Source organism: Solanum dulcamara, chromosome 8 (assembly GCF_947179165.1).
Source record: "Solanum dulcamara chromosome 8, daSolDulc1.2, whole genome shotgun sequence".
NCBI classification, from domain to species: domain Eukaryota; kingdom Viridiplantae; phylum Streptophyta; class Magnoliopsida; order Solanales; family Solanaceae; genus Solanum; species Solanum dulcamara.
The window spans coordinates 24,767,208-24,794,888 of NC_077244.1; the positions used below are offsets into that span (position 1 = coordinate 24,767,208).

Here is a 27,681-nt window from a genome sequence, read left to right on the forward strand (position 1 = left end):
TCTGCATAACATTTTGCTACTGTATTTACTAAAGATTTAGTTGAGGAGGTACATCATACATTCACTTTTTGAATTGCAGCCTTTTTAGCTCATCAACTAAGAAAAACAACTGATGAAATCAAATAATTAACAGAACATAAAGATATGGCCACGCTTGATGGCATTCTTGAAAATTCTTGCAAGTTGGAAATTGGAGTTCCCTCCGTTGGCACAGAAACGCAACAGCAAGAGTCTTTCATTTATTGATGTCAAATTTACAACCTAGATCCCTATCTAAGCATATAGGTCATATATGTATACCTACTAGGTTGAAATATCAATCATTGGCATCCATGTTAGAACCATTCTCAATTTTTCGTATCAACAGTCTCTTCTGGGGAGAAAGGTCCTTAGCCTGAGGTGAAGCATCAGCATCAACAATAATCATGTCTTCCTCGGTAAAATCTCCTCTTAGAACTCCCATTGCTACTTCGTTCTCAACCATCTGCTGAATTACTCGTTTAACAGGCCGAGCTCCATAATTGGGGTCGAAGCCCATATTCGCCAACAGACTGATAGCTTCCTGCGTGTAATGAAGATCAACATTCTTCTGTTTGAGTCTATCTTTCACCCTTCTCATCTGCAACAGAAAAAATAACCTTCTTAGGTTTTAAGAAGAAGATGCAAATACATAAAGTTCATTCAACAAATATTCAGTTAATGACATTGTCAGGTAGCCTCATTAACTTCCATTCCTGTGATCCTCACCAACGTTACGCTATGGCTGCTGGAGTTATGCTAAGATTGAAATATAGAGGTAGCCAAACAGTTTTCCCAAATAAAGAATCAGAAACACAGAGAAGATAACAAAATTATGTTCGCCTTGGAGCAAGCTTAAGCACCAGATGAAACAATATCTTTTAGATCATACTCTGCTTACAAAACTACTACAAGAGCAGACACTAGATAGGATGTGCTGCAGCGGCAATCCAGTTCTCAATCAAATGAGATGTATAAGTGTAATGTTGAGTACTAATGTGCACTAAGAAAAGATTTTTCCTCTCACACTGAACAACTGATATTAACAGCTTACTGCATCACAGATAAACTGCATGTAGTGCTTATAAAGTTCTTAAATGAAAGTAATCAGAACGCAGATGACACTGCAGGAAACAAAAATGTACGTATGAAGACGGGAGGATCAAGATTCAACACATCTGTATTACCTGGAGCTCAACAATTCTGCTAACTTGCTTAAGGTCCAGAGGTTGGAAAACAATGTATTCATCAATCCGATTCATGAACTCGGGGCGGAAAGTCTGTCTTGCCAATTCAATAACCTGCTTTTTCATCAAATCATAAACTGCCTCCTGGCTATCTTGAGTGTTCCGCAGAGTCTCAAGAATGTAATGTGACCCAATGTTTGATGTCATTATTACAACAGTGTTTGTGAAACTAACAGTCCTCCCTTGAGAATCAGTTATTCTTCCATCATCCAACAACTGTAAGAGAATGTTAAAAACATCATGATGTGCTTTCTCAATTTCATCAAAGAGGATCACAGAGTAAGGCCTCCGACGGACCACTTCGGTGAGTTGCCCACCCTCTTCATATCCAACATAACCTGGTGGTGCACCAACCAACCGTGAAACAGCATGTTTCTCCATGTACTCACTCATGTCAATACGCACCAAAGCATTTTCAGTATTGAAAAGGTAAGCAGCAAGAGCCTTTCCAAGTTCAGTTTTGCCAACTCCCGTGGGGCCCATGAACATGAAACTTGCAATGGGCCGATTTGGATCGGATAGGCCTGCCCTGGATCGCCTGATTGCATCAGCTACAGATTTTACTGCCATATCCTGACCAATAACTCTTTTGTGAAGTTCATTTTCTAAAAAGACAAGCTTGTCTCTCTCAGACTGCTGAAGGTTTGATAGTGGTATACCCGTCCACTTGCTAACAATTTCAGTAATATCAAGATCCGTTACTTCTTCACGTAGTAATGAACTCCCAGACTTTCGGTAGTCAGCCAGGTTTTTCTCTGCTTCTTCTAGCTGGCGTTGAAGGGAGATTAAGGTCCCATACTTGAGTTCAGCAGCACGATTCAAGTTATAATCACGTTCAGCAGCTTCCATCTCTAAGTTCACCCTGTCAATCTACTCAACGAAAAAAATTAGACAGTAATCATGAGAATACAAAGAAAAACTGCAACTTAAATTGATTTCAGCATCAAAAACAGCTATTTACCTCCTCCTTTATAGAACGTATGCGTGTCATCAGAGCTTTCTCGTGTTCCCACTGATTATTTAACTCTTTCTGCTTTTGCTTAAGGGACTTTAAATCACTTTCTAGTTTGTTCAGTCTTTCTTTCGATGCTTTACCCGTGTCATTCTTCAGAGACAGTTTCTCCATTTCCAACTTCATCACAGTCCTATCTATCTCATCCAATTCAGTTGGCTTTGAAGTAATTTCCATCTTTAGTTTTGCAGCAGCTTCATCAACAAGGTCAATTGCTGAAAAGTAAAGAAAAAATATAGTGAGAAACCCTAAATAGAAGTATGTCAAATTACAAACATATTACATTCTATACTAAAAATATTCTACAAGCAGATTGAAAATCTTGATCCATCAGTCCACTAGATGCCATAAAACATTTGTATTAGACATAAAAATAAGCAGCTTCCACCATGTAACTTTCTTAATCTATAAAAACACCAGGCTGCTCTACTAATTTGAAGATTTTCGTTCTATCTAATTCATCGGGTGACTGGTTGAAAATATTTGAGATTTCAACATCTGAAACCTGTTCCCATTACACTTGTGATGAAGATATTCAATCCAGGAGATTACACTCGAGGAAGAAGAAGCTAAGTCGGTTTATTCAACCAAGAGGGAAGCTAATTGAGAGAAAAGATAGGAGAGTTTGTATTATCTTTCATGAATGAATTAATGATCAACTGAGATTGAAGCTAATTGAGAGAAAATATAGAAAAGAGAGAAGAGTGTTTGTATTATCTTTCATGAATGAATCTTGTATCATTACAAATTGAGACTTTACACCCAATCTAGAATGGAACTGAACTAACTAATGGAAATGAACTGCTATAGTGCCAACTGAATTTGCTATAGTATTACCGAAATTTTGAACTCCTTACTGTTAACTAACTCCACATCAGCTGCCAGCTCACCTTGATCTTTGCTCCCTCTACTTGTATCATCCCCCCCCCCCCCCCCAAAAAAAAAACTCAACGATGGAAGGATGGAAACCTTTGTTGCAATTCAGATAGGAACTCCCAAGTAGCCTGTGCAGCATCAATGCCAGTCCATTTGATGAGCACCAGACACACAGCCTTGTTACCCCCTTTTTACCAATATTCTATCCAACATAGATTCAAGCAAAGGACAATGAGGACTGGACAGATGAAGGACAGGAGGATGGTTGATGTTCAATGGCACAGCATTGACACCTCTTCAACAGAGACACATGGAAAGTAGGGCGTATGAGAACATCAGAAGGGGGCAAGTCTATAGGCAACAGCACCAATTTGGCCAGTGCCAACTGAATTTGCTATAGTATTACCGAAATTTTGAACTCCTTACTGTTAACTAACTCCACATCAGCTGCCAGCTCACCTTGATCTTTGCTCCCTCTACTTGTATCATCCCCCCCCCCCCCCCCAAAAAAAAAAAACTCAACGATGGAAGGATGGAAACCTTTGTTGCAATTCAGATAGGAACTCCCAAGTAGCCTGTGCAGCATCAATGCCAGTCCATTTGATGAGCACCAGACACACAGCCTTGTTACCCCTTTTTACCAATATTCTATCCAACATAGATTCAAGCAAAGGACAATGAGGACTGGACAGATGAAGGACAGGAGGATGGTTGATGTTCAATGGCACAGCATTGACACCTCTTCAACAGAGACACATGGAAAGTAGGGCGTATGAGAACATCAGAAGGGGGCAAGTCTATAGGCAACAGCACCAATTTGGCCAGTGCCAACTGAATTTGCTATAGTATTACCGAAATTTTGAACTCCTTACTGTTAACTAACTCCACATCAGCTGCCAGCTCACCTTGATCTTTGCTCCCTCTACTTGTATCATCCCCCCCCCCCCCCAAAAAAAACTCAACGATGGAAGGATGGAAACCTTTGTTGCAATTCAGATAGGAACTCCCAAGTAGCCTGTGCAGCATCAATGCCAGTCCATTTGATGAGCACCAGACACACAGCCTTGTTACCCCTTTTTACCAATATTCTATCCAACATAGATTCAAGCAAAGGACAATGAGGACTGGACAGATGAAGGACAGGAGGATGGTTGATGTTCAATGGCACAGCATTGACACCTCTTCAACAGAGACACATGGAAAGTAGGGCGTATGAGAACATCAGAAGGGGGCAAGTCTATAGGCAACAGCACCAATTTGGCCTAAAAAATATAAGGTCCATAATACTTAGCACTGAGCTTGTTAAATGGTCTGGAAGCCCCTGATGTTGTGATTCTCTGACCACTATGAAGAATATTTAGGAGGAAAAACAACTCTATTTCACAAGAATAAAATTACAGAGAATTTACATTAAGAATTTCTCTCTACAAAAAAAAATTCACCAACACTCTCTTCTTCCCACAATCTCTTCCTAGATTGTATTTTTGTGTGTTCATTTACAAGTGAAACATCAGGCTCTATTTATAGCCTTAAAAATGTGGTTGGTGGCTAAAGTTTCCATTCAACAATGGAGGCTTCAAAGATGGTGGTTGATGGCTTCAACAATGGTGTACAGCTTCTAGAATGGGTTGTTGGGCTGCTTAACATATCAATTCTCCCCCTTCAGCTGCATTCCAACACAACCACTATCTAAAAGTTATTCCAACTATGTCTCTGCACAGCTCTCTTTTCTTGAGTGACTACCTTTGTCAACGTGTCTGCTGGATTCTCCTTCATATGGATCTTCACTAGTTTCAACAATTGTTGATCCATCACCTCGCGTATCCATTGATAGCGAATGTCAATATGTTTGTCCGAGAATGACACATTGAGGTTTTGCTCAAATCAATAGCACTTTGAATATCACAATGTATCTTATACTCGGTTTGATTCATCCCTAGTTCGTGGAGAAACCGCTTTAACCACAACATTTATTTACGAGCTTCTGCTACAGCAATATACTCTGCTTTAGTTGTGGCTAATGCAACACACTTCTGCAATCTTGACTGCCATGACATAGCTCCCCCCGCAAAAGTATAACGATATCTTGAAGTTGATCTTCTACCATCAGGATCTCCGGCCATATCTTAATCTGTGTAAGTTTTCAGAAAATGAAGAACATAAAAATCTTATTTTCCTTGTTATTAAACAAGTGGAAGATAAGTTTGATAAACCAGTAAAAGAATATTGATAAAAGCAGAAAAACTACAAACTTCATTACAGATCCAGACTAATTTATAGAATTTACAAGTTAACTGAAAATAAGAAACTAACTCCTAAGGATTAGAGATAAGAATGAAACTTCTCCTTGCTTTAAGAGCTGCAAACTCCAAGTTTTTGCCTGAGAAGTTGAAATATATTGCCCGATAAAGGTTTGGTGATGATATCAGCCAGCTGCTCCTCAGTTTTGCAATAGAGCAGAATAACGTTTTTCCACTTCCCTCAAGAAGAAAAGCTTGATGTTGAAGTGTTTTGTCTTTCTATGAAATACAGGATTATGAGAAATTGCTATTGCAGATTGGTTGTCGACAAACACTTCAGTACCCTTTGTTTGATTCATGTGCAGATCAACAAATATTTTCCTCAACCACAACACTTGATTCACTGATACTGTTGCAGCCACAAATTTTGTCTCTGCAGTGGATTGAGCCACAATGTCCTGCTTCTTTGAGCACAACGAAAAAATTCCTAAGCCAAGACTGAAGCAGTATCCAGATGTGCTCTTCATGTCATCCGCGGATCCAACCCAATCACTATCAGAATACCCAAGTAGTTTCAGATGTAGTTTTTTTATGCTAAAAAAACAAAAGATGTATCTGACAATTCGTTTTTCTGCTTTTAGATACACCTCACTAGCACAATGCATGAACCTCGATAGAATGCTTACAGCATATGAACCTTGATAGAATGCTTACAGCATACAAAATATCGGGTCTTGTAGCTGTGAGATACATCAAACAACCGACTAAGCCTCTAAAGTACGTTTCCTCCACTTTCTCTGCTCCATCATTCTTGCTTAGTTTCTCTTTTTGGTTCATAGGGGTACTCATCTCCTTGCAATCTTCCATGCTGAACTTCTTGAGAATTTCCTTAGCATATTTCTTCTGGGAAATGAAAACCTCATCCTGTCCCTGCTTGATTTCCATACCAAGAAAATAGGACATCAGACCAAGATCAGTCATCTCGAAGGCTTGCATCATTTCTTGCTTGAAATTTTCGATATGCCTTGTGTTGCTCCCTGTAACTAGTACATCATCCACATATATAGACACAACAAGGATATCAATGCATTTAGTTCAACATAAAGAGTAGATTCTGACAAACTCTTTTCAAAGCCTAAGCAAATGGTCATCTATTCGACCATACCAGGCACCAAGGTGCCTGTTTAAGTCCATAAAGTGCCTTTCTTAGCCTATAAACTTTGCCCTCATTTCCTTTCATCACAAAGCCCTCGGGTTGCTCAACATAAATTTCTTCCTGAAGAAAACCATTTAGAAATGCTGATTTGACATCCATCTGGTACACTTTCCAGCTCAATTGTACAGCAAGAGCAAAAAGTAACCTAATCGTTTCAAGCCTAACGACTGGTGCAAATGTATCAAAATAATCCACACCAAAAATTTGAGCATATCCCTTAACTACAAGTCCTTGCTTTATGCTTGTTCACTTAACCATCAACATTTAGCTTGGTTCTAATGACCCATTTCAACCCAATAATGTTTCTGTCTTCAGGTTGATCAACAAGCTCCCAACTCATGTTCATCTCAATCATAAACAACTTTTCTTTCATTGCAGCCACCCAATTTTCATCATTTTTGGCTTCATTATACCCAGCAGGTTCACATACCACTACATTGCATCTCTGATATATATCAGAGAGTTGTCGAGTACCTTTAACTGGTGAATGATCCACCATTTCATCCTACCATGAGGGTGATATTTATTTTTCAAAGACCTTGGCAGGAAACTTTTCTGCTTTGTCAGAAGAGTTAAGGACAGATTTCTTTGAGTCTTCCCAACACCACTCTTCATTGTCCATAAAATACACATCTCTAGCGAAGATTATATTTTCAGTTTGTGGTTGGAAGATTTTATATGCTTTTGAAACTGAACTGTATCCAATCAAAATGCTTGGGACAGATTTTTTATCTAGCTTATCTCGTATAACCTGAGGAACATAGGAAAAACAGAGACAACCAAACACTTTAAGGAAATTTAACGATGGTTTGAATCCATACCAAGCTTCAAAAGGAGTAAAACTGATGTATTTGCTGCCTCTGCCCAAAATTTCTTTGGCAAGTTCTTCTCGTGCAACATGCATCTAGTCATCTCCATAATGTATCTGTTCCTTCTCTCACTTACTCCATTTTGTTGTGGAGTATAGGGAGTAGTAAGTTGATGATGAATCCCTGGTTCCTCGCATAACATGTTGAATTGTTGAGAAGTGTATTCCCTACCATTATCTGTTCTTATGGACTGGATTTTACAATCAGCTTCATTTTCTACTTTTGCTTTGAACTTTCGAAAGACATTAGCAGCCTCTGACTTATGCTTGAGAAAGTAAATCTAGCACATGCTGGTTAGATCATCAACAAAAATGATATAGTAAAGACTACCTTTTAGTGAGGGAGTCCTTTGAGGTCCTGCTATATCAATATGAATTAGTTGCAATTTGTTCGAGGCTCTCCAAGTTGTCTTTGGAAATGGAAGTCTGTGTTGTTTTCCATATTGACATGCAAGACAATTTGAAGAATTTACTTCTAAAACAGGCAAGTCCTCAACTATTTTTGCTTTTTGCATTTTAAGCAACCCTTCATAGTGATAATGTCCAAGTCTCTTGTGCCATACTTCTGCAACACTTTCTTTGGCTGAAAAAACCACATGCTCCTCCTCAAATGGATCTAATGAGAAACTTTTGCCTCTCATTCTTACTTTAAACATTTCTTCATCTGAAGCATCCTTAATCAAGCAATGTTTATCTTCAAAATTTAATTTGTAGCCTTTTTCCATCAATTGACCAACACTAAGCAAGTTTTGATCTATGTCAGGTACATAAAGCACATTAGCAATTGTTTTAGTACCTGAATGACTTGGAAGAGCAAAGTTTCCTTTTCCTCTTACAGGAAGATGGTCGCCATTACCTATTCTAACTTTAGAAATGGTCGTGGGCTTCAATTCCTTGAAGAGAGACATGTCATTTGTCATGTGATTAGTGCATCCACTGTCAATCAACCAAAACTTGCTCGATGATCTGCTTGAAAAACATGTAGCAACAAAGAGTTGATCTTCCTCCTCTCCATCAACAATCTGAGCCTCTACTTCTTGTTGCTGACCATTGTTCTTACAAATGACAGCTTCATGCCCAAGTTGCTGGCATTTACTGCGTTTAGCATCAAGCCTCCTCCAACATTTGTATGGTGGATGGCCTTTCTTGTTACAATGCTTACAAGGAGGATAACTTCTCTTTGAGTTTCCAACTTTTCCTTCGGTATTACTCGTTGGAATGCCTTCACCGGTCTTTTTGTTCTTCTTCTTTCTGTTTTTGCCTCCATCTTGAGGCTTGGCAAACAATGCTCCCTCGGTATTTCCTTCTCTCCTAACCCTTCGTTGTTCTTGAGCCTGCAAAGCACTCAACAACTCTGCGAAGGTGATCTTGGACAGTAACTAGAATTTTTTCAAAAATACGTGAATCATTGAACACGGAACCAAGCAATCTTACCCTGTTTGCTATGTTCAAAAGCCTTTCAGAGTAATCTTTGATGGTTTCGGTTTCTTTCATCTTCTGCATCTAGAAGTCTCTTATAAGATTTAGCACTTGCATACCTCAGATCCTTTCATCCCCTGCATATTCTACCTTGAGATAATCCCAGATGTCTTTGGCTAACTTTAGGGACATAATTCGAGTGAAAATGGAAGAAGATACTACTGAAAATAAACAAGCCTTTACCTTTGATTTTCTGTTTTTCCTGTCTTTATGGTTCTTGATCTGGGCCATAGTAGGATTGTTAGGCAACGGAGGAACTTCATAATCCTCTTCGACTGCCTCCCACATATCCATGGCATCTAGATAAGTTTCCATCCTTACCTCCCAAATCTAATAGTTATCACCATTAAAAATAGGTGGTGCCATTACTGAAAAACTTGATTCTACCTCCATGATTGATAAACTTGCCTTGTTGATTTAAATCCCGACTTTGATGAAACACCCACAAATCCCTCAAGAAATAAGTGCTCTAATACCAATTGTAAGTTTTTAGAGAATGAAGAACATAAAAATCTTATTTTCCTTGTTATTAAACAAGTGGAAGATAAGTTTGATAAACCAATAAAAGAATATTGATGAAAGCAGAAAAACTACAAACTTCATTACAGATCCAGACTAATTTATAGTTTACAAGTTAACTGAAAATAAGAAACTAACTCCTAAGGATTAGGATAAGAATGAAACTAATTAACTGCTAAACTATAAATAAATGTTCTTCTGATAAATATAGAGAACTTGGACTGCTGCAGTTCTTATGCACTTTTCTAGCAATCTGTATAGCCTTCCAAGACTAGATCAGCTCCCCCAAAGCACAAACTTGATTTTGAAGTATCCTTAAGACACCTGAGAATCCACTTAACTGCCTCCCAATGTTTCTTTCCAAGGTTAGAAAGAAAACGACTCACCACACCTACCGTATGTGCGATATTTGGCCTCCTGCAAACCATGGCATACATCAGACTTCCAACTACTGAAGAATATGGAATTGTAAACATCTCTTCAATCTCTTTCTTGGATAAGGAGCACGAACTCTTACTCAACTTGAAGTGATTTACCAAAGGGACACCTACCGGTTTGGCATTACTCATATTGAACTGTTTGATCACTCGTTCAATATAATTTTCTTGAGATAGCTATAACTTCTTGTTTCTCCTATCTCGAGTTATCTACAATCCCAAAATTTGCTGAGCAGGACCTAAGTCTTCCATTTCAAAGGACTTGGAGAGTTCTTTCTTCAATTGTCTGATTTTTGTTGTATCTTGTCCAACGATCAACATGTCGTCCACATAAAGTAGAAATACAAGAATATTGCCATCCAAAAATCTCTGAATGTAAACACACTGATCTGCAGCAGTCCTTTTATATCCTTGACTCACCATGACTGAGTCAAACTTCTTGTACCACTGCCTCGGTGCTTGCTTCAGGCCAAATAAGCTTTTCATAAGCTTATAGACGAGGTTTTCTTTTCCTGAAACCTCCAAACCTTCCGGCTGCTCCATATAGATTTCTTCATTTAGGTCACCATGAAGAAATGTTGTCTTGACATTCATTTGTTCCAGCTCCAAATTCAAACTGGCTACCAATCCAAGGATGATACGGATTGAAGTCAATTTTACAATTAGTGAAAATATTTCATCAAAGTCAATGCCTTTTTTCTTTAGGAATCCTTTGACTACTAACCGGGCTTTGTGCTTCACCACCTTTCCGTTGCCATCTTTCTTGAGCTTGAATACTCATTTGCTCTTCAGTGCCTTTTTTCCTTGTGGAAGTTTCTCAATCTCATAAGTGTTGTTTTTTTGTAAAGAGTTCATCTCTTCGATTATTACTTGCAACCATTTTTCTTTATTCTTATGAGATATAGCTTTATGGAAACTCTTTGGTTCTCCAAGTAAACAGGATATACTCAGATTCTGAGTATCGAGTTGATGGAATTCGACCTCATTCAAATTGACGAAATTGTTGATTATTGGCTTCAGGAGGTGTACCATCATCGTTTCCCTGTGATGGTTTTGTAGATTCTGGAGAGGTTTGTGCCTCCCCCTGCCGAACATCCTCCTGTTCTGCTTCTGGTACTGCTTCATGCTCCCCATGCTATTTGTGGCAAACTGCAATGGTAGTGGATCTAGACCAAATTTCTAGGCATTGGAATTTCTTTCATGAGACATTTTGGGCTTTTCAATGTCTTCTATTGTCTGGTTATCATGGAATACAACATCCCTACTTTTGATCACCGTCTTTTGTATTGGATCCCATAATCTATATCTACATTCTTCATCTCCATAGCCTATGAAGATACATGGTATAGTTCTACCATCAAGCTTCTTCCTGAGCTCCTTGGATACATGTGCATGTGCTAAACAACTGAATACCCTTAAGTGAGAATATGAGTGATTCTTACTAGACCATATTTTTCCCTAGAACCTCAAAATTCAATGGGGCTGATGGTGACCGGTTGATTAGGTAGCAAGCGGCGCAAACAGCTTCTCCGCAGAATGGCTTAAGCAGCTTTGCCATACTGATCATACTTCTGACTCTTTTCATGATTGTCCGGTTCATTCTCTCAGCTACTCCATTATGTTGTGGGGTGCATGGGACCGTATTCTCATGTCGAATCCCTTGTCTCTTGCAATAGGGAATCAAACTGCTTGGAATTATACTCGCATCCATTATATGAGTGAAGGCATTTTAATTTCCTTTCCGTTTCACGCTCTACCATAGCACAAAATATCTTGAAATAGTCAAAAGCCTGATCCTTTATCTTTAAGAAGTACACCCACACCTTTCGAGAAGCATCAATGAAAGTCAGAAAATACCTACTACCACCAAGTGATTTCTACTCCGTGGGACCACAAATATCAGTGTACCAGACTAAGTAACTTTGATCTTCTGGTTGAAGAAAATGAAAATGAGACTCTATGTTGCTTTCTGAATAAGCAATGATTACAAGGGTCTAAAACAGCATTCTTGTCCATACTGATAAGCTGCTTTTTCGTTTAAACTGATATCCCATTTTCACTCATGGTGTCACAAGTTTTGAGACGCCTCTTTTTCCATAACATTGAGGCTATCTGAGTAAATCTTCACATGAGTTTTTTATAGGTTGCCACAAATATGTCCTCGAGCGAGAACCATAACTTCTTTAAGCAATTTCCATGTGCCTTTTCTGGAATGACTTTCATAGCCCTACTTGTCAAGAGCTATACCTGATATTAGGTATAGCCGAAGATCTGGCACATGACAGACATCCTTCAGTATCATTGTACTCCCGACATTTGTTTGTATTTTGATATCACCAATTCCAACTATCTCACAAGGAGAAGTGTTCCCCATCTTCACTGCTCCAAAGTCTCCTTCTTTGTATGTTGTGAAGAAATCTTTTTGGGATGTGGCATGGTATGATGCTGCAGTATCTACCACCAATTCATTGTCTTCTTGACTTAACATGAAGGCATGTCTGTTCTTGGATGGAACAAATGGCTACCTCTCTGTGGGTAGTGACTAATGCATCTCCATCCTTCTCCTTCAACTGCCTCTTCTCCTTCTGCAATTTTCTACTGTTCTTCTTTGAATGGCCCTTTATTCCACAATGGTAGCACTTCAACAGCTAAATGATAGCTTCCGTAGCTTAAAGTGTCCTATCCACCATCTCAGTAGCACTCTCACCCACCAGATAAGGCAAATGAATAGGAGGTATAGCTTCCCTAACTTCAAGTGTCCTATCCACCACCTCAGTAGCACTCTCACCCACCAAACAAGGCAAATGAATAGGAGGTTTCTGACCATAAAGCACCTCATATGGAGTACAATTGATAGTGGAGTGGTAGGTAGTGTTATAACACCATTCTTCTAGGGGTTAGATAAGTAGCCTAATCCTTGGGCCTATCTGAACAAAAACATCTCAAGTAAGTCTCCAATGTACTGGTTACCACCTTTGTTTGGCCATCAGTCCGAGGATGGTAAGTTGTTGATCTCTACAGCTACACACCTTGGAGTGTAAACAACTCCTGCCAAAAGGAACACAGGATTCCTGACACTGATATAGCAACTGCCATACCATGCAACTTAAAGACACTATCTAAGAAGCATTTGGCCCCTGTTTGAGGGGTGAAGGGTGTTCCAGGCTCAGATTATGTGCATACTTGTTATGTCTATCCACCACAACTAAGACAACATCATAACCATGGGACTTTGAAAGGCTTTCAAAAAAAAATTCAAGCATATGTCAGTCCAAACACCTTCAGGAATAGGAAGAGGCTGCAAATAACCTGGGGAAGCTGTTGCATCATACTTATGTCTCTGACATATATCACACTTATGAATAAAGTCTCTGACATCTTGAATGAGTGATTTCCAATGGAACAATGACTGCAATCTCCATAATGTGGCATCCGCCAGAATGGCCTCCATGAGGGGTACTATGCTAGAGTTCCATGATAGTCCTCCTCAACTGTGGATCATCATCACCTGCAACCAATCTACCCTTCCACCTCAACTGATTATTACGCCAAGTATAGGATTTAAATGGCTGAACTTGCAGTTTCTAAATCAAAAACTGCAAGGCAGGATCAGTCAAACCAAGTATCCTTTATCTAGAGGTATAAGCCATCATGTGGAGAAAGGAAATGGCTAAAAGTTCAGCATCAGGCATTCTAGATAAGGCATCAGCAGCCTTATTTTCAGACCCCTTTTTGTATTCAATGGAGAAGTCATAAGCCATCATTTTTGAGATGCCAGCAACCTGAAAGTCTGTATGAATTTGCTGTTCTAGGAGATGTTTCAATGCCTTCTGATCAGTCCTAACAACAAAGTCGTTGAACAGCAGTAAATGAGACCACCTTTTTACAGGAAAAATCAATGCCAACAATTCTCTATCATACATAGACAGCCTGGTGTCTAGGAGCCAAGGGGGTTTGCATCAAAACAGCTACAATACCCTTCACACTAGCATCTGTCTCCACAATGAAAGGCTGGGAGTACTTTGGCATAGCCAATAACCTGGGGAAGCTGCTGCATCATACTTATGTCTCTAGCATATATCACACTTATGAGTAAAGTCTCTGACATCCTGAATGAGTGATTTCCAATGGAACAATGACTGCAATCTCCATATAGTGGCATCCATGCCATAATGGCCTCCTTGAGGGGTACTATGCCAGAGTTCCATGATAGTCATCAACTGTGGATCATCACCTGCAACCAATCTACCCTTCCACCTCAAATAATGCGTTCTTGAACGGAAAACTCGAAGAAGAAGTCTACATGGATCCTCCGCCATGTTTAAAAGAAAGGTATGGAACTAGAGTGTGCAAGCTAAAGAAATCTCTCTACGGGCTCAAACAATCTCCAAGTGCTTGGTTTGAGAGGTTTACTCAGTTTGTAAAAAAACAAGGGAAAGCAGATTATACCATGTTCATTTGACATTCTCTTGAGGGAATTTCAACTTATAGTGCATGTCAATTGTATCATACTTACCAGAGATGACTTATCCGAAATGAAGAATTTAGAAAAACAATTGGACTCAAAGTTCGAGATCAAAGATTTGGGCCGGTTGAAATATTTTCTTGGTACGGAAGTAGCAAGATCAAAAGAAGGCATTATGGTATCACAAAGGAAATATGAACTAGATCTTCTAAAAGAGACAGGGATGAGTGGTTGTCGTCCAGCTGAAACACCTATTGATCCGAATATAAAATTCGAAAACAAAGGAGGAAATTCAATTGACCAAAGTCGATATCGGAGACTAATGGGGAAGCTTATCTAATTTTCACACACTCGATCTGATATAGCTTTTGTTGTAAGCTTAGTGAATTAATTTATGCACTCTCTGAAGGAAGAGAACCATGAAGCAGTTTACAGGATTCTAAGATATCTTAAAAGTTCAACGGGGAAAGGATTGTGTTTCAAAAAAGGTCAACATAGGGACATCGAAAGCTTTACAAATGCAGATTGGGTAGGTTCTACTATTGATAGGAGGTCAACATCAGGATATTGTACATTTATCTAGGGAAATCTCGTAACTTGGATAAGTAAAAAAGAAGAATGTCATAGCCCATAGTAGTGCTAAAGTTGAATATCAATCTATGGTCTCTGTGAAATGGCTTAGCTCAAGAAGATGATGGAAGAACTGAAATAACTATTTGCATCACCAACGAAGTTGTAGTGTGACAACAAAGCCGCCATAAATATTGCTCACAATTCAATTCAACATGATAGAACAAAGCATGTTGAAATGGATAGGCACTTCATAACAAAGAAAATTGAAGACGAAAATGTGTGCATGCCTTTCGTCCCAACAAATAAGCGAATTGCGGATAAATTCATAGAAGGCTTGTTTAAACCAAAGTTTGAAATTCTTGTAAGCAAGTTAGGCATGACAGATATTTACATGCCAACTTGACATGGAGTGTTGATTTGCAAATATCTAAGTGTGATCAGATATGATTTTGTAGGATCTAAATTAAAATGATAAAATCATATTTGATATGCTATTAAATAGTTCAGGAAATTAGGTAAATAAATCATCACTTGATTCTCAAATCTCCTAGAATCAAGGGATCTGATTGCTAGTTTTTTTTTGTACTATATATTTGCGCCTCTATGGATGAATAAGATTGTAAAAAACTTTGGTACCAAAACTTACAATTTATGTTGACAATCTCACTATTACTGACAACGGTCAAGATGGTATCATTAATTTAAAACATGTATTTCAGCATTTTCAAACTAAAGACCTCAGTAGACAAAAGTATTTTCTAGGTATTGGGGTTGCTCAATTCAAATCAGGTATTGTTATTTCGCAACACAAGTATGCCTTAGGCCTTCTTAAGAAGACAAGAATGGTGGGATGAACACCCATTGACGCTCAGATGGATCTGAATGCTAAACTCCTGCCAGGATAAAGGGAGCCACTTAGTGATCTTGAAAGATATAGACTATACCTGACAGCTCTTTCCATGCGAGTGCTGTAAGTTAATTTATAGGTTCCCCATGTGATAATAGTCATTGGAATGCAATTGTTCACATTCTACAATATATAAAGTCAGCTTCATGTAAAGGGCCACTTCTCGATGATCGAGGTCATGATTGGATCATTGGATAAACAAATGCTGATTAGGCAAGATCACATTCAGATAGACAGTGTATATCCAGATATTGTGTTTTAGTAGAATGTAATTTAGTGTCGATGTCTTGGAAGAGCAACAAATAAAGTGTTAATGCTAAATCTAATGCAGAAGCAGATTATCAAGCAATGACTACAGCAACTTGTGACCTAGTTTGGATCAAACAATTGCTTAGAGAACTAAAATTTGAAGAGATCAATTAGATGGGACTTGTGTCAGGCATCCCTTCATATCACATCAAATCCGATATTTCATTAGAGAGCTAAAGATATTGAGATTAATTGTCACTTTGCCAGAAAAAAGATACTCCCCACAGATATTGCTCGAAAATTTGTGAAGTCGAGTGATTAGCTCACAGATATTTTCACCAAGTCCCTCACTAGTCCTTGTATTAATTACATATATAGAAATTTCAGTACATATGAATTGTATGCACCAACTTGAAGGGGAGTGTTAGAATAAGAATAGGAATATGATTTGTATTTAGTACCCTACTTGGAGAAGGATTGTTGTTTATCGTCTATAAATAGGGTTGGGCTCAGTGTAATAATGTAGATACACAATTCAATAATATTTTACCAAGTCTTTATTTCTCACAAGGTACTTGACAACAACAACTACATTTTTAACCCGAGCCACTTTAACTTTGCTTTTAATAAAACATTTTCCAGATACTACTCTTTTGTTGCCCAAGTATGGAGCCAACAAGGGTAGAACTTAGTGTTCAGGAGGGCTCTGAATGAATGAAAAATCGAAGATGTGGCCAGGTTACGGGAGGTGCTAACTACCTCACCAGGTAGATTTCAAAGAAAGGACAAAAACCAATTTGGAGATTGCATAGCAAAGGAGTGTTCACAGTTAAATCTTGCTATTGAAGGATAAATGTCGATCAATCATTGCCAGATAATTGTCCTTGGAAGCTAGTGCGGAAGACAAAAGCCCATTAAAAGTTTCATATTTTACTTGGCTAGTCATAAGAAAAGCTTGCCTTACCCACGAGGCATTATAAAAAAGGGGTATGCAATTTTGTTCAAGGTGCTTTATGTGTGAGCAGAAAATAGAGGTAAATAACCATCTGTTTCTTCACTGTAAAGCAGCCTCAAGTTAGTGGAGTATGTTTTTGTGTATATTAAGGATTAGCTGGGTGATGCCAAAGATAGCCAGGGAGCTCCTTAACACCTGAACAGGAATTGGCAACAGAAGGAAAAAGAAAGACTGGTGGAAGACTATACCTGCCTGTATATGGTGGACTCTATGGAAAGAAAGGAGTGCTAGATGTTTTGAAGGACAAAAAGAAAGTTTTCAGAAGATCAAAATGAAATGCTTAAGTCTCTTGTTTTTTGGTGTAAACAAGAATTGGTAAGGGAAATCACAGAGATAGTTGATATTACAGGAAACTTGTAATTCTGTATATATTTTTGAGGGTGTGCAAAACACCCTGTGGAATGTACGTTTCCAATTCATCATCTCTAGGATGATGAATTTTTTGTGAATACAAAGTTACCCTTATCTCAAAAAAAAATGATGATTGGTAAATTTCTCGACTACTCTAAAACTAACTTCGTGCTTGAAATATATAGTATAAATCTTGAAGCAATTTTCGTGCTAACATGTTTACTTTAGCTCCAGTATTTATTAGGAGTCTCCCATTCCTTCCAAAGATTTATATTACAGTAGAGAATATGAATTTATATCCCTTAGGTTGATTTTACTTTCTCTCCCCATCCCCCACCTTAACGACATATTTTGATTTTGATTTCTCACATTAAAAAAGATCAAACACAATTATCTAATTAACCTTATAAGTTTTCGAAAACAGAAATGAACTACTCTATTGAAAATAAGATTCCATAGAAGTAGCAGTTCCCGGAGGTATTACTTGATGTAAGAAAGGACTCACCAACTAATGAAGTCAATAACAACAACATCATACCCAGTGTAATCCCACAAGTGGGGTTTGAGGAGGATAGGGTGTAACACAGACCTTACCCTACCTTTGTGGGATAGAGATGTCGTTTTCGATAGACCCTCGGCGAAAAAAGAAATCGTGTTTCAGAAAATGCTTGCAAAAATGAAAGAGTAAAAGTTATGATGAGATATTGAAGAAAGGAAAGTACTGACAGTAGAAATAGTACTAATAACAAAGAGAAAAAGGAACAAATGGAGTAACAAAATTGAAGAATAAACTAATGCAAGCATAATAATAACACTGCTAACAGAGCAGATTATTGTTGTCAAGGTGAGCAATCTCTAAGCTTATAAAATTTACTGGAGGATCGGAAATGCTTTGAAGAAAAGGGACTAACAGGACATCAAGGGACCTCAGTCATTAGTGCTGTCAAGGTGAGAAACTTTCACAAGGATCTCAAAGGAACCCAACAGAAGCATTTCAGACAACTTGCAGTTGTAAGGATAAGTTAACCTACCTTTGTCTGGCAAAAATCGCTCAGTGATATATCGATCTGCAAGAACTGCAGCTGACACAAGAGCACTGTCTGATATTTTAACGCCATGATGCAGCTCATATCGTTCACGCAATCCACGGAGGATAGAAATTGTATCATCCACAGATGGTTGGCCACAATATACTTGTTGAAATCTACGCTCTAGGGCAGGGTCCTTCTCAATGTACTTCCTATATTCATTCAAAGTTGTTGCTCCAATACATCTAAGCTCACCCCGACCAAGCATGGGCTTCAACAAATTCCCTGCATCCATGGCCCCGCTAGTAGCTCCTAGACACAACATAAACAAGCACAAATTTTAGAATAAAACATATCATCAAGTTTTAACCAAGTAAGAAACACTAAATTTTAGTTGATATATAAGCCAGTTACAAACAGAAGCTATATCTTGGGTATAAATATGCCGCCTTCTCTACCCGGTTGATTACATAAAGAACACAATCAATCATTTTTTATCAGCTTTACGAAAACAAGAAAAACAAACCTAGTTCAATCATTTAAGGTCCAGGACCAAATTAACAGGATACGACTTTAGGCATTTCTACGGTCCAAGCTCAATTCAAAAACGGAACACTTAAAACACAATCGCTAAGCAATAGTGCTTTTGACCTCACTAAAGTCGAGACCTTGTGTTCCCTAATGACATCACATGAACTAAACGACGAAATTTCTATTGTTTAAGAATAATTAAACAAGGAGAAAAATCATCCAACAGAGAAAGTCACCACTTGCTGTCCATAACCTTGATATTTGAAAACAGAGAAGTAGCTCAAGCCAGCACTATTTCAACATAGAAATTTATAAATTAACAATGGAGATATGAGCATTAAGAGAAAGAGGAGAGGGGCGTTCAGCCACTTGACTGGTTGGAGAGGGCCCGGCAATCATACCACGGCGACAGTTGACCAAGTTTCTAAACATTCGGTCGAAATAAGCAATTTCATTCATGGGTAAACAGAAATAAAAAACAATATACCAAACCTGCACCAACTACAGTGTGTATCTCATCAATAAACAATATAATCTGCCCATTGGATGCAGAGATTTCCTTTAAAACAGCTTTCAACCTTTCCTCAAAATCTCCACGGTACTTTGCACCAGCAAGCAAGGCACCCATATCGAGAGATATCAACTAAATAAAATGAAAAGAAAGAGAAAATCAAAGTACAGTATTAGCACTTGAAAGTCTATAGAATCCTCATAGACAATTAGAGAATGAGGTGGTTCATATGCTTTTCTCCTCTCCCTTTGCTGAGTGAGGGGTTGGATGAAAGACTAGCTTACAAAAGCGGACTAGTCTAGTTGATCAAAATTTAGTCTATATTTGAGTGCAGGTGTAATGCATATTTTTTCTCAATATCAAACCCGATAGGAAATTACTCCCATAGATTATTAAGATAATATGTAACTGTGCCATGCGGGTTCAGCTGAGTAAGAACTGCATCAGGACATCAAGTATCTTGAGCCGACTTTTATCTTGAATAGAAAATTATGTTCCAATAAAGTGGGAGACCTAAAAGAAACCTAGATAATTTTTTGTCATAAAAATGAATCACTGCAACAACAGACACATAAAATCTTTTCAGTAAGCAACAGCTCAAGGCCCATACTTCTCAATAGAAGAGAAACAATTTTCAACTATCATTTATTTCTTCAAGATATGCCTTTACCAAACCAAAAAAATAGAAGAAAAAGCAATCCAACTAACACTGCAAAATGCCATCTTCCAAGCTTTTGTACATACACAATCACTTGATAAAACTAATGCAAAGAGAACTTCTTCCTGATCCTTTTCACAATAAAACAAAATCAATTAAATTAAGCAACAAGGAAGAGAAGTTATAACCTTCCGATTCATCAAAGGTTCAGGAACATCTCCACGTACTATCCTTTGAGCTAACCTGCAAGGTAAGGAGCAAAACTCATAATCATCCTGAGGTTAAAGTGTCATCTAGATTTGGCTGATACCATCTTTCCCCTCTTTTCTGCTTTTTTTTCCGGCTTCTTTTAATGATTAAAGACCGCGTAGAATACAAAGAGAATCAAAGTAATTATAGGTTAGTATTGCCTAGGCTCATTGTATCTGAATGGGAGAAGATGCAGAATATTTATCTGATATTTTTAGTGCATTCTTTATGTAACTGTAAAAGAACAATTAGTTTTCTTATCATTCAAATAAAGTAATTGCTTACCTTATACCACTAGACTAAGAACCCTTTATAAAAAACACTTATCATTATGCCAATAATCAAGTCAATAAGCAGTACTATCTCTTCTTTTTCACATGATACCAAAACCTCTACCATCTTAGTAGAGACTCAATTATCTATGTTATTCCCTATTTTAGACTTTATTATCTAATGTTGGCAATGCATTAGTTGTTAATTGTGTTTGGGTTCAGTCGACACCAGGATGTTGGGTTCTATCACAACTTACGTAATTGGATCTTGACAAACTAATGGTTTAGATAGAGATTCTCTACATTTTACCTTGATATGCAAATCTCTTAACCACATTAAAAGCTCCTGGCAAACACAAAATGTAATGTAAGAGTAATAGCGACTAATCTTCAACTCCAAGTAATTAGTATTGCATACTTTTGATCATTTGCTTTCACTGTGCTATATTCATAGCAAAAATCTAGTTATATTCGTTGAGAATGTAGGTGTTTTTAGTTGACTCCTCTACGTGTAGTCTTAGATCTACTTCACACATTTTTAATAGCTTCAATCATCATAGCATCAACAATAAACCAACACACTTAAAAACCCTACAAAAGACATGACCGAGTGAGGCGATCTCTCATTATACTATCAATGTGTGTTACTTGCAACTTCACTTGGATGCAATCATTTCTGGTCTTATATACCTTCATCTGACACCACATATTTACTATGTTCATCTTGTCAATTTGGTGGGTCTGAGAAATAAACATGGAAGAAAAGAGAGGGTGGAAATTGCTAATCGATAAACCCTTCATCTCGATTTATTTATATAGAGTGAATATAATGAGCCTATTCACATTCCTCCCGTAGGACATATGACACTAATATTTACAACCTATTTAAAATTGGGTCTTAAACCCTGCACCTTTATTTATTTATATAAAGTGAATATAATGAGCCTAGTCACATTCCTCCTGTTGGACTTATGACACTAATATTTACAAGCTATTTAAAATGGGAAACGTACATAAATATACTATATTAAGAAAATATTTACAATTTATAGCAATAATATTTTTTCCACCGACACTTATAATATATTTATAATACAGTTTTAATACATATTACCGAAAATAATTTATATAACACATCTAACACAAGTTTTATTCATGGATAATATATTTATCACACACTTATAATACATTGTATCGATTTTTTACCAAACAAGCATAATATATTTTAAAACACTTATAATACATTTATACTGCATGCATAATTCACTTTTAATACATGACAGAATTATCATAATGTTGCTATGTATTGCTATAGATGGTAATAAATAAAAAGTACCGCTAAAATCAGTAATTCTTTATTAAAAAATTTCCATCCAAGTAATTTTTCATTTAAAATTGGGTCTTAAAGGTCCACCACTTACTCCCATATAATCCAGTTTGATCACACCAATTCCCATATACCTTACGTTCCACTTATGTATCTCATTATCGCAAAGCATTTAATGGAGGGTCCATCTGAATATTGTGTTACATCTTCATCTTTCATGCCATTCAATTAGAAGATCGAGTTTAGATATCTGATCTTTTTGTATTCAGACGCCACTATCCAATCTAACCCCACTTCATTCTTCTAAGGCTAAACTTGCAATGCATATCTTCTGTTTTACTTTTACCTACTGTAAAATTCCTTATTCTTTAACATTCCTGCCTACAAGTGCAACTTCTAATTGATTCTTCAGTAGTTTCATCAATTAACAATCGACTCTCTCGCTAGTTTCATCAATTAACAAAATATCATTTGCAAATAGCATATACTGTAAAATTTATTTTATATATAATTGAATAACTCATCACGTAACCAGGCTAAGAAAGTGTGGGCTTAGGGCAGATCCCTAGTATGGACTCACTGTTACCAAAAAAAAAAAGTGACTCCTCTACATCACCATTGGATCTCTTTTGACCCCTCCTTCATACATATCCTTTATGGTACTTATATATTTGAGAAGGATAACCCCGAGGGATTGTGGTTTTTTCTACAAATTTGGGACTATCCCACACTTCATCCAAACCTATTATATTCTGTCTCTAGGTCAAAGCAAAAAATACCTCTATTCTGGATATACTCAAGTAAGTCCCTATCCAGTATCAATTTAGAATTACTCATTTCCCTTGCAGAAACACATTTGCCAACAGTTATTTCAGTTTTTCTCATAAGATAAACAAACTAGAATTTCGTATACTTCAGATAACTAAGCTACAACTAGCTTAACTGATGTAATTATAAAATACTAATTACTTTTGGAAATATACAAACAACAAAGGCTCTAAATCCAATACCATAGTGGTAACAAGTAACAACTAAAAGACAGTCATAATTTTGGAAACATACAAACCAAAAAGGCTCTAACTCTGATACCGTAGTGGTAACAAGTAACAACCAAAAGACAGACTCATTTGCTACAAAAAGATCATTTAAAGAAACAGAAGTAGTTGACTTTCAAAAATTAAGCGATCAAAAGCACATCTCCATTAAACAAAGACCAGAAACCTAAAATATTGCATAAAATAGACAATGTGAACAATGTTATCAATTGCATAGGACTCCCAAGACTAGCAACGTTACAGGCCAACACTACCTTGGACCTATGTAAACTATCAAAACGAGACCAAACAAAGACTTTTACAAACTACTGTAATTTTGGCATTCTATTAATTATTAAAAAGAAAATCAATGTCATCCAAAAGGATCTGCCACCTCAATCCTCATAAGCAAAGGGAGTTAGCATAAAATTCATTGATTCCCTAATGACAGCATTATGTTGAATATATACATTCAAAAAATGTTGAATGCACCTATCAGAACTCTTCACTAAACCTCGTCGGCTATCCAGATACTGCAACATAAAGGCTAACCCCTAAGTAAGAAGTGTGATAAACTATATTCCACTACCCCACAACTACTCATTAAAGATAAACAAAAGAAACCATGGTAAACAAGAAAGATTAAAATTATTTCATACAATTATATAATTACTAATTTTCAACAACTCCACATAACATATCCGAAGCCATCTCACAATTCAAAATAGTCAACAGTAAGAACGTATTATCCAGAAACTATATATACGACATAAGTCTTTCATGTAAATCCCACAGAGTGTCTGCCAAATAACACAAACCTCCCTCAGATGATAAGCATGCATTTTCAGTGATGCTTTTGGGTGTTTTCAACTGAAACAGGATGCAGACAACATAAATATAAAGAAACACAGTGAGACCACAAAAGGCTAGAGATCATACCCTTCTGCAATTGCAGTTTTCCCCACTCCAGGCTCACCAATAATTACAGGATTGTTCTTCGTCCTCCTACTCAATATTTGAATGCAGCGCCGTATTTCATCGTCTCTTCCTATTACCGGGTCAAGTTTACCACGTCGGGCAAGTTCAGTTAAGTCATTTCCATATTTATCTAGTGCCTCGTATTTTCCCTCTGGGTCTGGAAAGAGTAAGAATGCTATGTATTAGCAGCAACCAGAAAAATGTGTGACACCTCAAGGCAGTGTCATCAGCAATTTCTGTATCTAGTAGCAGACAATAACAAAGCAAAGGCACAAAGAGTATTACATATTTCATCATGTTATTAAGGTTCTATAACATATAAAACTTTCCTTAGAGAGAATTAGACAACATTATGTTGATCTACTTTTGGGGAGAAAGAACATGATTTGAAAATTGAACATAGCTTACTTAGAAAATTCACCCTTAAATTCCCTGAAACCCATACTATTTCAGGCTCACCTTAGGCATTGTCAAGGCTGCTCAGCTTCATTGAACTTGGTTAAAGACCTTCATCAACCATGGCGAAAAGCTGTATGATGACAAAAATGAGAGCAACAGTAACCCTTTTTGCCATTTCTTCAAGACATTAAAGCCAGGGAAGAAAAGTTGATTCTGGGATAGTGTTATAATGATGGCTTAGATCAAACTTGGAATTAACCAAGTTTCTCCATCAGTTTCATCATTTTGATTGAGCTCTAGTTTGTGGGATAGTGTCATATTGATGGCATAGTCAAGAATTCAACTGGCGTTTTGCATGAAAGGATGAGTTGGAGAAAAATAGACGCAAAGTTATATCCTGATACGGAATTCTTTAGATCCTAAATTACTCCATTTGTTTCAATCCTGTAAACGTGCTCTAAGAATTGAACCAATGCCAAGAGTGTGCGTACATATATAGTCATCTCAGATATGATTCGTCTCCGACAAAACCATCAAAATATGACAGATTACTTAAGACACATAAAGCATGAAGGTTGGGGTGGGGTCTCGTGTGGGGTCAGGTCTTGGGTGGAGGTCGTGGTCGGTTCCAGATTGGGGTCTCGAGTCTTGGGTTGGGTGTCGGGGGTCGGAACTCGGATCGAGGGTCGGGGTCAAGATTGAGTCTCGGGTTGGGGTCAAATATTAGAAAGTACTTTCCGAAAAATATTGTCCACTCACCAACCAAACATGAGAAAATAAGTTAGAATCCATCTTATTTTCTAAGAAAATATTTTCTAGGAAAACTTTTTCCATGGAAAACATTTTCCTCATACCAAACACACCCTTAAGCTTACTTCTTTTACTCTCTACAATTGCACTTGCTAGTGGCAATTTGACTGTAGTTAAAGGAATCAAAGATGCATTCTACCTTTTGATATCAAAGTTAGTCTACAAACTCAGAAGTTAATCTGAAGTCCATGTGGATGGAACATTATACCAGCTACTTGGAATTAGCTGTTTTAGCCATGTATTTTATGAAATATAATGAGCTTTCACTACCTTACAAGACTTCCCTGTCAACAAGCAAAATTAAATGTCGATGACAAACCCAGAGAGACAATATTCCATGATTGTAAAAGAAAATTCACCCAATCAACCAAAGTAGGATCGTCTCATATTGTGCTAAAGTTAGATCCTTTTGCCCTGTAAACAACTAGACTATACCACTCAACTAGAATGAATGATATCAGAAGAGACATGGCTACGAAACTTGAAGCTATATATACACACACACACACACACATATATACATACTCGGATCAGTTACTCTCTGACTTCCACGAACAGCGTTGACAGCATCCTTCAAAGCCTCCTCAGTAAGCTGGAGATCCCTAAAAAACTTTTGACCAAATCTTTTGTCTGAAAAAAAAGCTAGCAACATATGCTCCACAGACAGAAAGGAATCTCCCATTGCCTTCTTATGCTTCTTCGTATTCTCTAGGAGGGAACTAAGATGTGACCCCATTATTGGGCCACTAGTATCACCTACAACCTGCGAGAAAAAAAATCTGATTTTCTATTCCAAGAACTTGTCAGAATTCACAATAAGTCTCCATTTTTCGTACCTTCGGCTGCTGAGATATAAAATTATCTGTTTCTTGCAGAACTGATGTGTTGTCCAACCCAGCCTTTGTGAATATCCTTCGAGCCAACCCATCCTTCTGCTCCAAAAGAGCTTTCATTAAGTGCTCAGTCTCAACTACTTGTTGCTTGTTGGTCCGTGCAGCTTCTACAGCACCAACAATAGCTTCAAAAGCCTTCTCGGTGTAGTCCGTATTATTAATCTGCTAAATCTTCATACAAATTAATAAAAGAAATAAACAATATGGCAGAACCATCTAAAATTAGCCAAAGTTAAAGATAAGCAATTGTTACCCTCCCCAGACCCATGTTGTGGGATTACACTAGGTTGTTATTGTTATTGTTATTGTTGTAAAGATAAGCAATTGTCAAGTCAAATCCAAGAGAACTGACAAATGGCAATATGGTGTAGGTACATATCTACAATCATGGTACTGCTCGTGTTAGAGAATGCCTGGGAGACCAATGGACCATAATCAAAAAGGCTGTTTTTATCTACAGAACCCCCTTAGTATTGTTCCATATAACATCAAAGCTTCTTGTTTAAGAGGATATAACATAGTCGAGGAGGCAGATATCCTTTTATTCATACCATTCCTTCTTAGCATCAATAGTAAGAACTAGAGCAGCTTTTATGGCAACACCAATTGTTGTCAAATGAAATGCACGGCCGAACAAAAAGAAGTAATCAACAGCATCAAATGAAACAACTATCACAAAAGTCTAGTTCAGAGCATGTGTATATACAGATTGAAAGAAATACAGCGTGGGTGCTCCACCAAATTATCAAACAATAGATGGTAGGATATCAAATTCTGTGTCTGCTCAGGTCCTAATATCAATCAAAGCCAAGCATTCCATACTTATACAAACACGCCTGCCCGATAATACAGATTTAAGGCCTCCAGTCTGCAAAGAAAGGCCAGGAGAGAAAGAAATTCTAATTTCTTTAAGTTGATTCTCTCGAAGTACAAATTGTATTCTGACTGGCATCATGTACGCAGAGATTATTTCAATACGCAGCTAAAGCTAAATAAAAGAAGCAAATGCATTCAATTATAGCTAATTCAAGTCTCTAAATAGTTGAACAAACAAATGAGTGACGAAGAATAAAACCATGCCTGTCCGGAGCTAGCAGGAGCAGCATTGGAGTAAGAGCGTACGAAACTCTTGGCAAACAAGTCATAATTCCTCCAAACATTAGAACTGGCCGCAGTTCTTTCTGCAATAACAAATCCATTGCTGGGCAGTGTGGTACTGCCGCCAAGTATTCCATTATCGGAGAGACGAGAGACTGCTGGACGAGAATGAGACAGTAAGCGGGAACGAGACGCCTTAAGGGCCGAGAGAGCAGACCTCCGTGTTGCCATGGTGATTCTTTCTCACGATAATGCTTATGATTCGAGGGGGAAAAACTCGGATTTTGTCTGGCGATTGTGCAAATGGGGTTGTACTGAACTCTGAGACTAATAAACTCGAAGCTTCGAGAAGAGGCAAAAACAAACTGTAACCGGAAATGTGTAGAATGTTCCTGCAGACAAAAACGGAAGTTTGAGAAAA

General features: G+C 37.6%; 1 protein-coding gene across 1 annotated transcript; it reads right to left on the reverse strand.

The window, feature by feature from the left end:
• On the reverse strand, positions 1-27,681 carry LOC129898640 (chaperone protein ClpB4, mitochondrial-like). The gene is made up of 10 exons (XM_055973263.1): positions 27,243-27,681; positions 26,106-26,324; positions 25,795-26,032; positions 24,022-24,217; positions 20,389-20,443; positions 19,524-19,674; positions 18,504-18,812; positions 2,227-2,492; positions 1,206-2,135; positions 1-619 (listed from the first exon to the last, which is right to left on the reverse strand). Exons 1-10 carry the CDS (start codon positions 27,489-27,491, stop codon positions 317-319), a joined length of 2,916 nt encoding a protein of 971 aa, XP_055829238.1. The 5' UTR covers positions 27,492-27,681; the 3' UTR covers positions 1-316.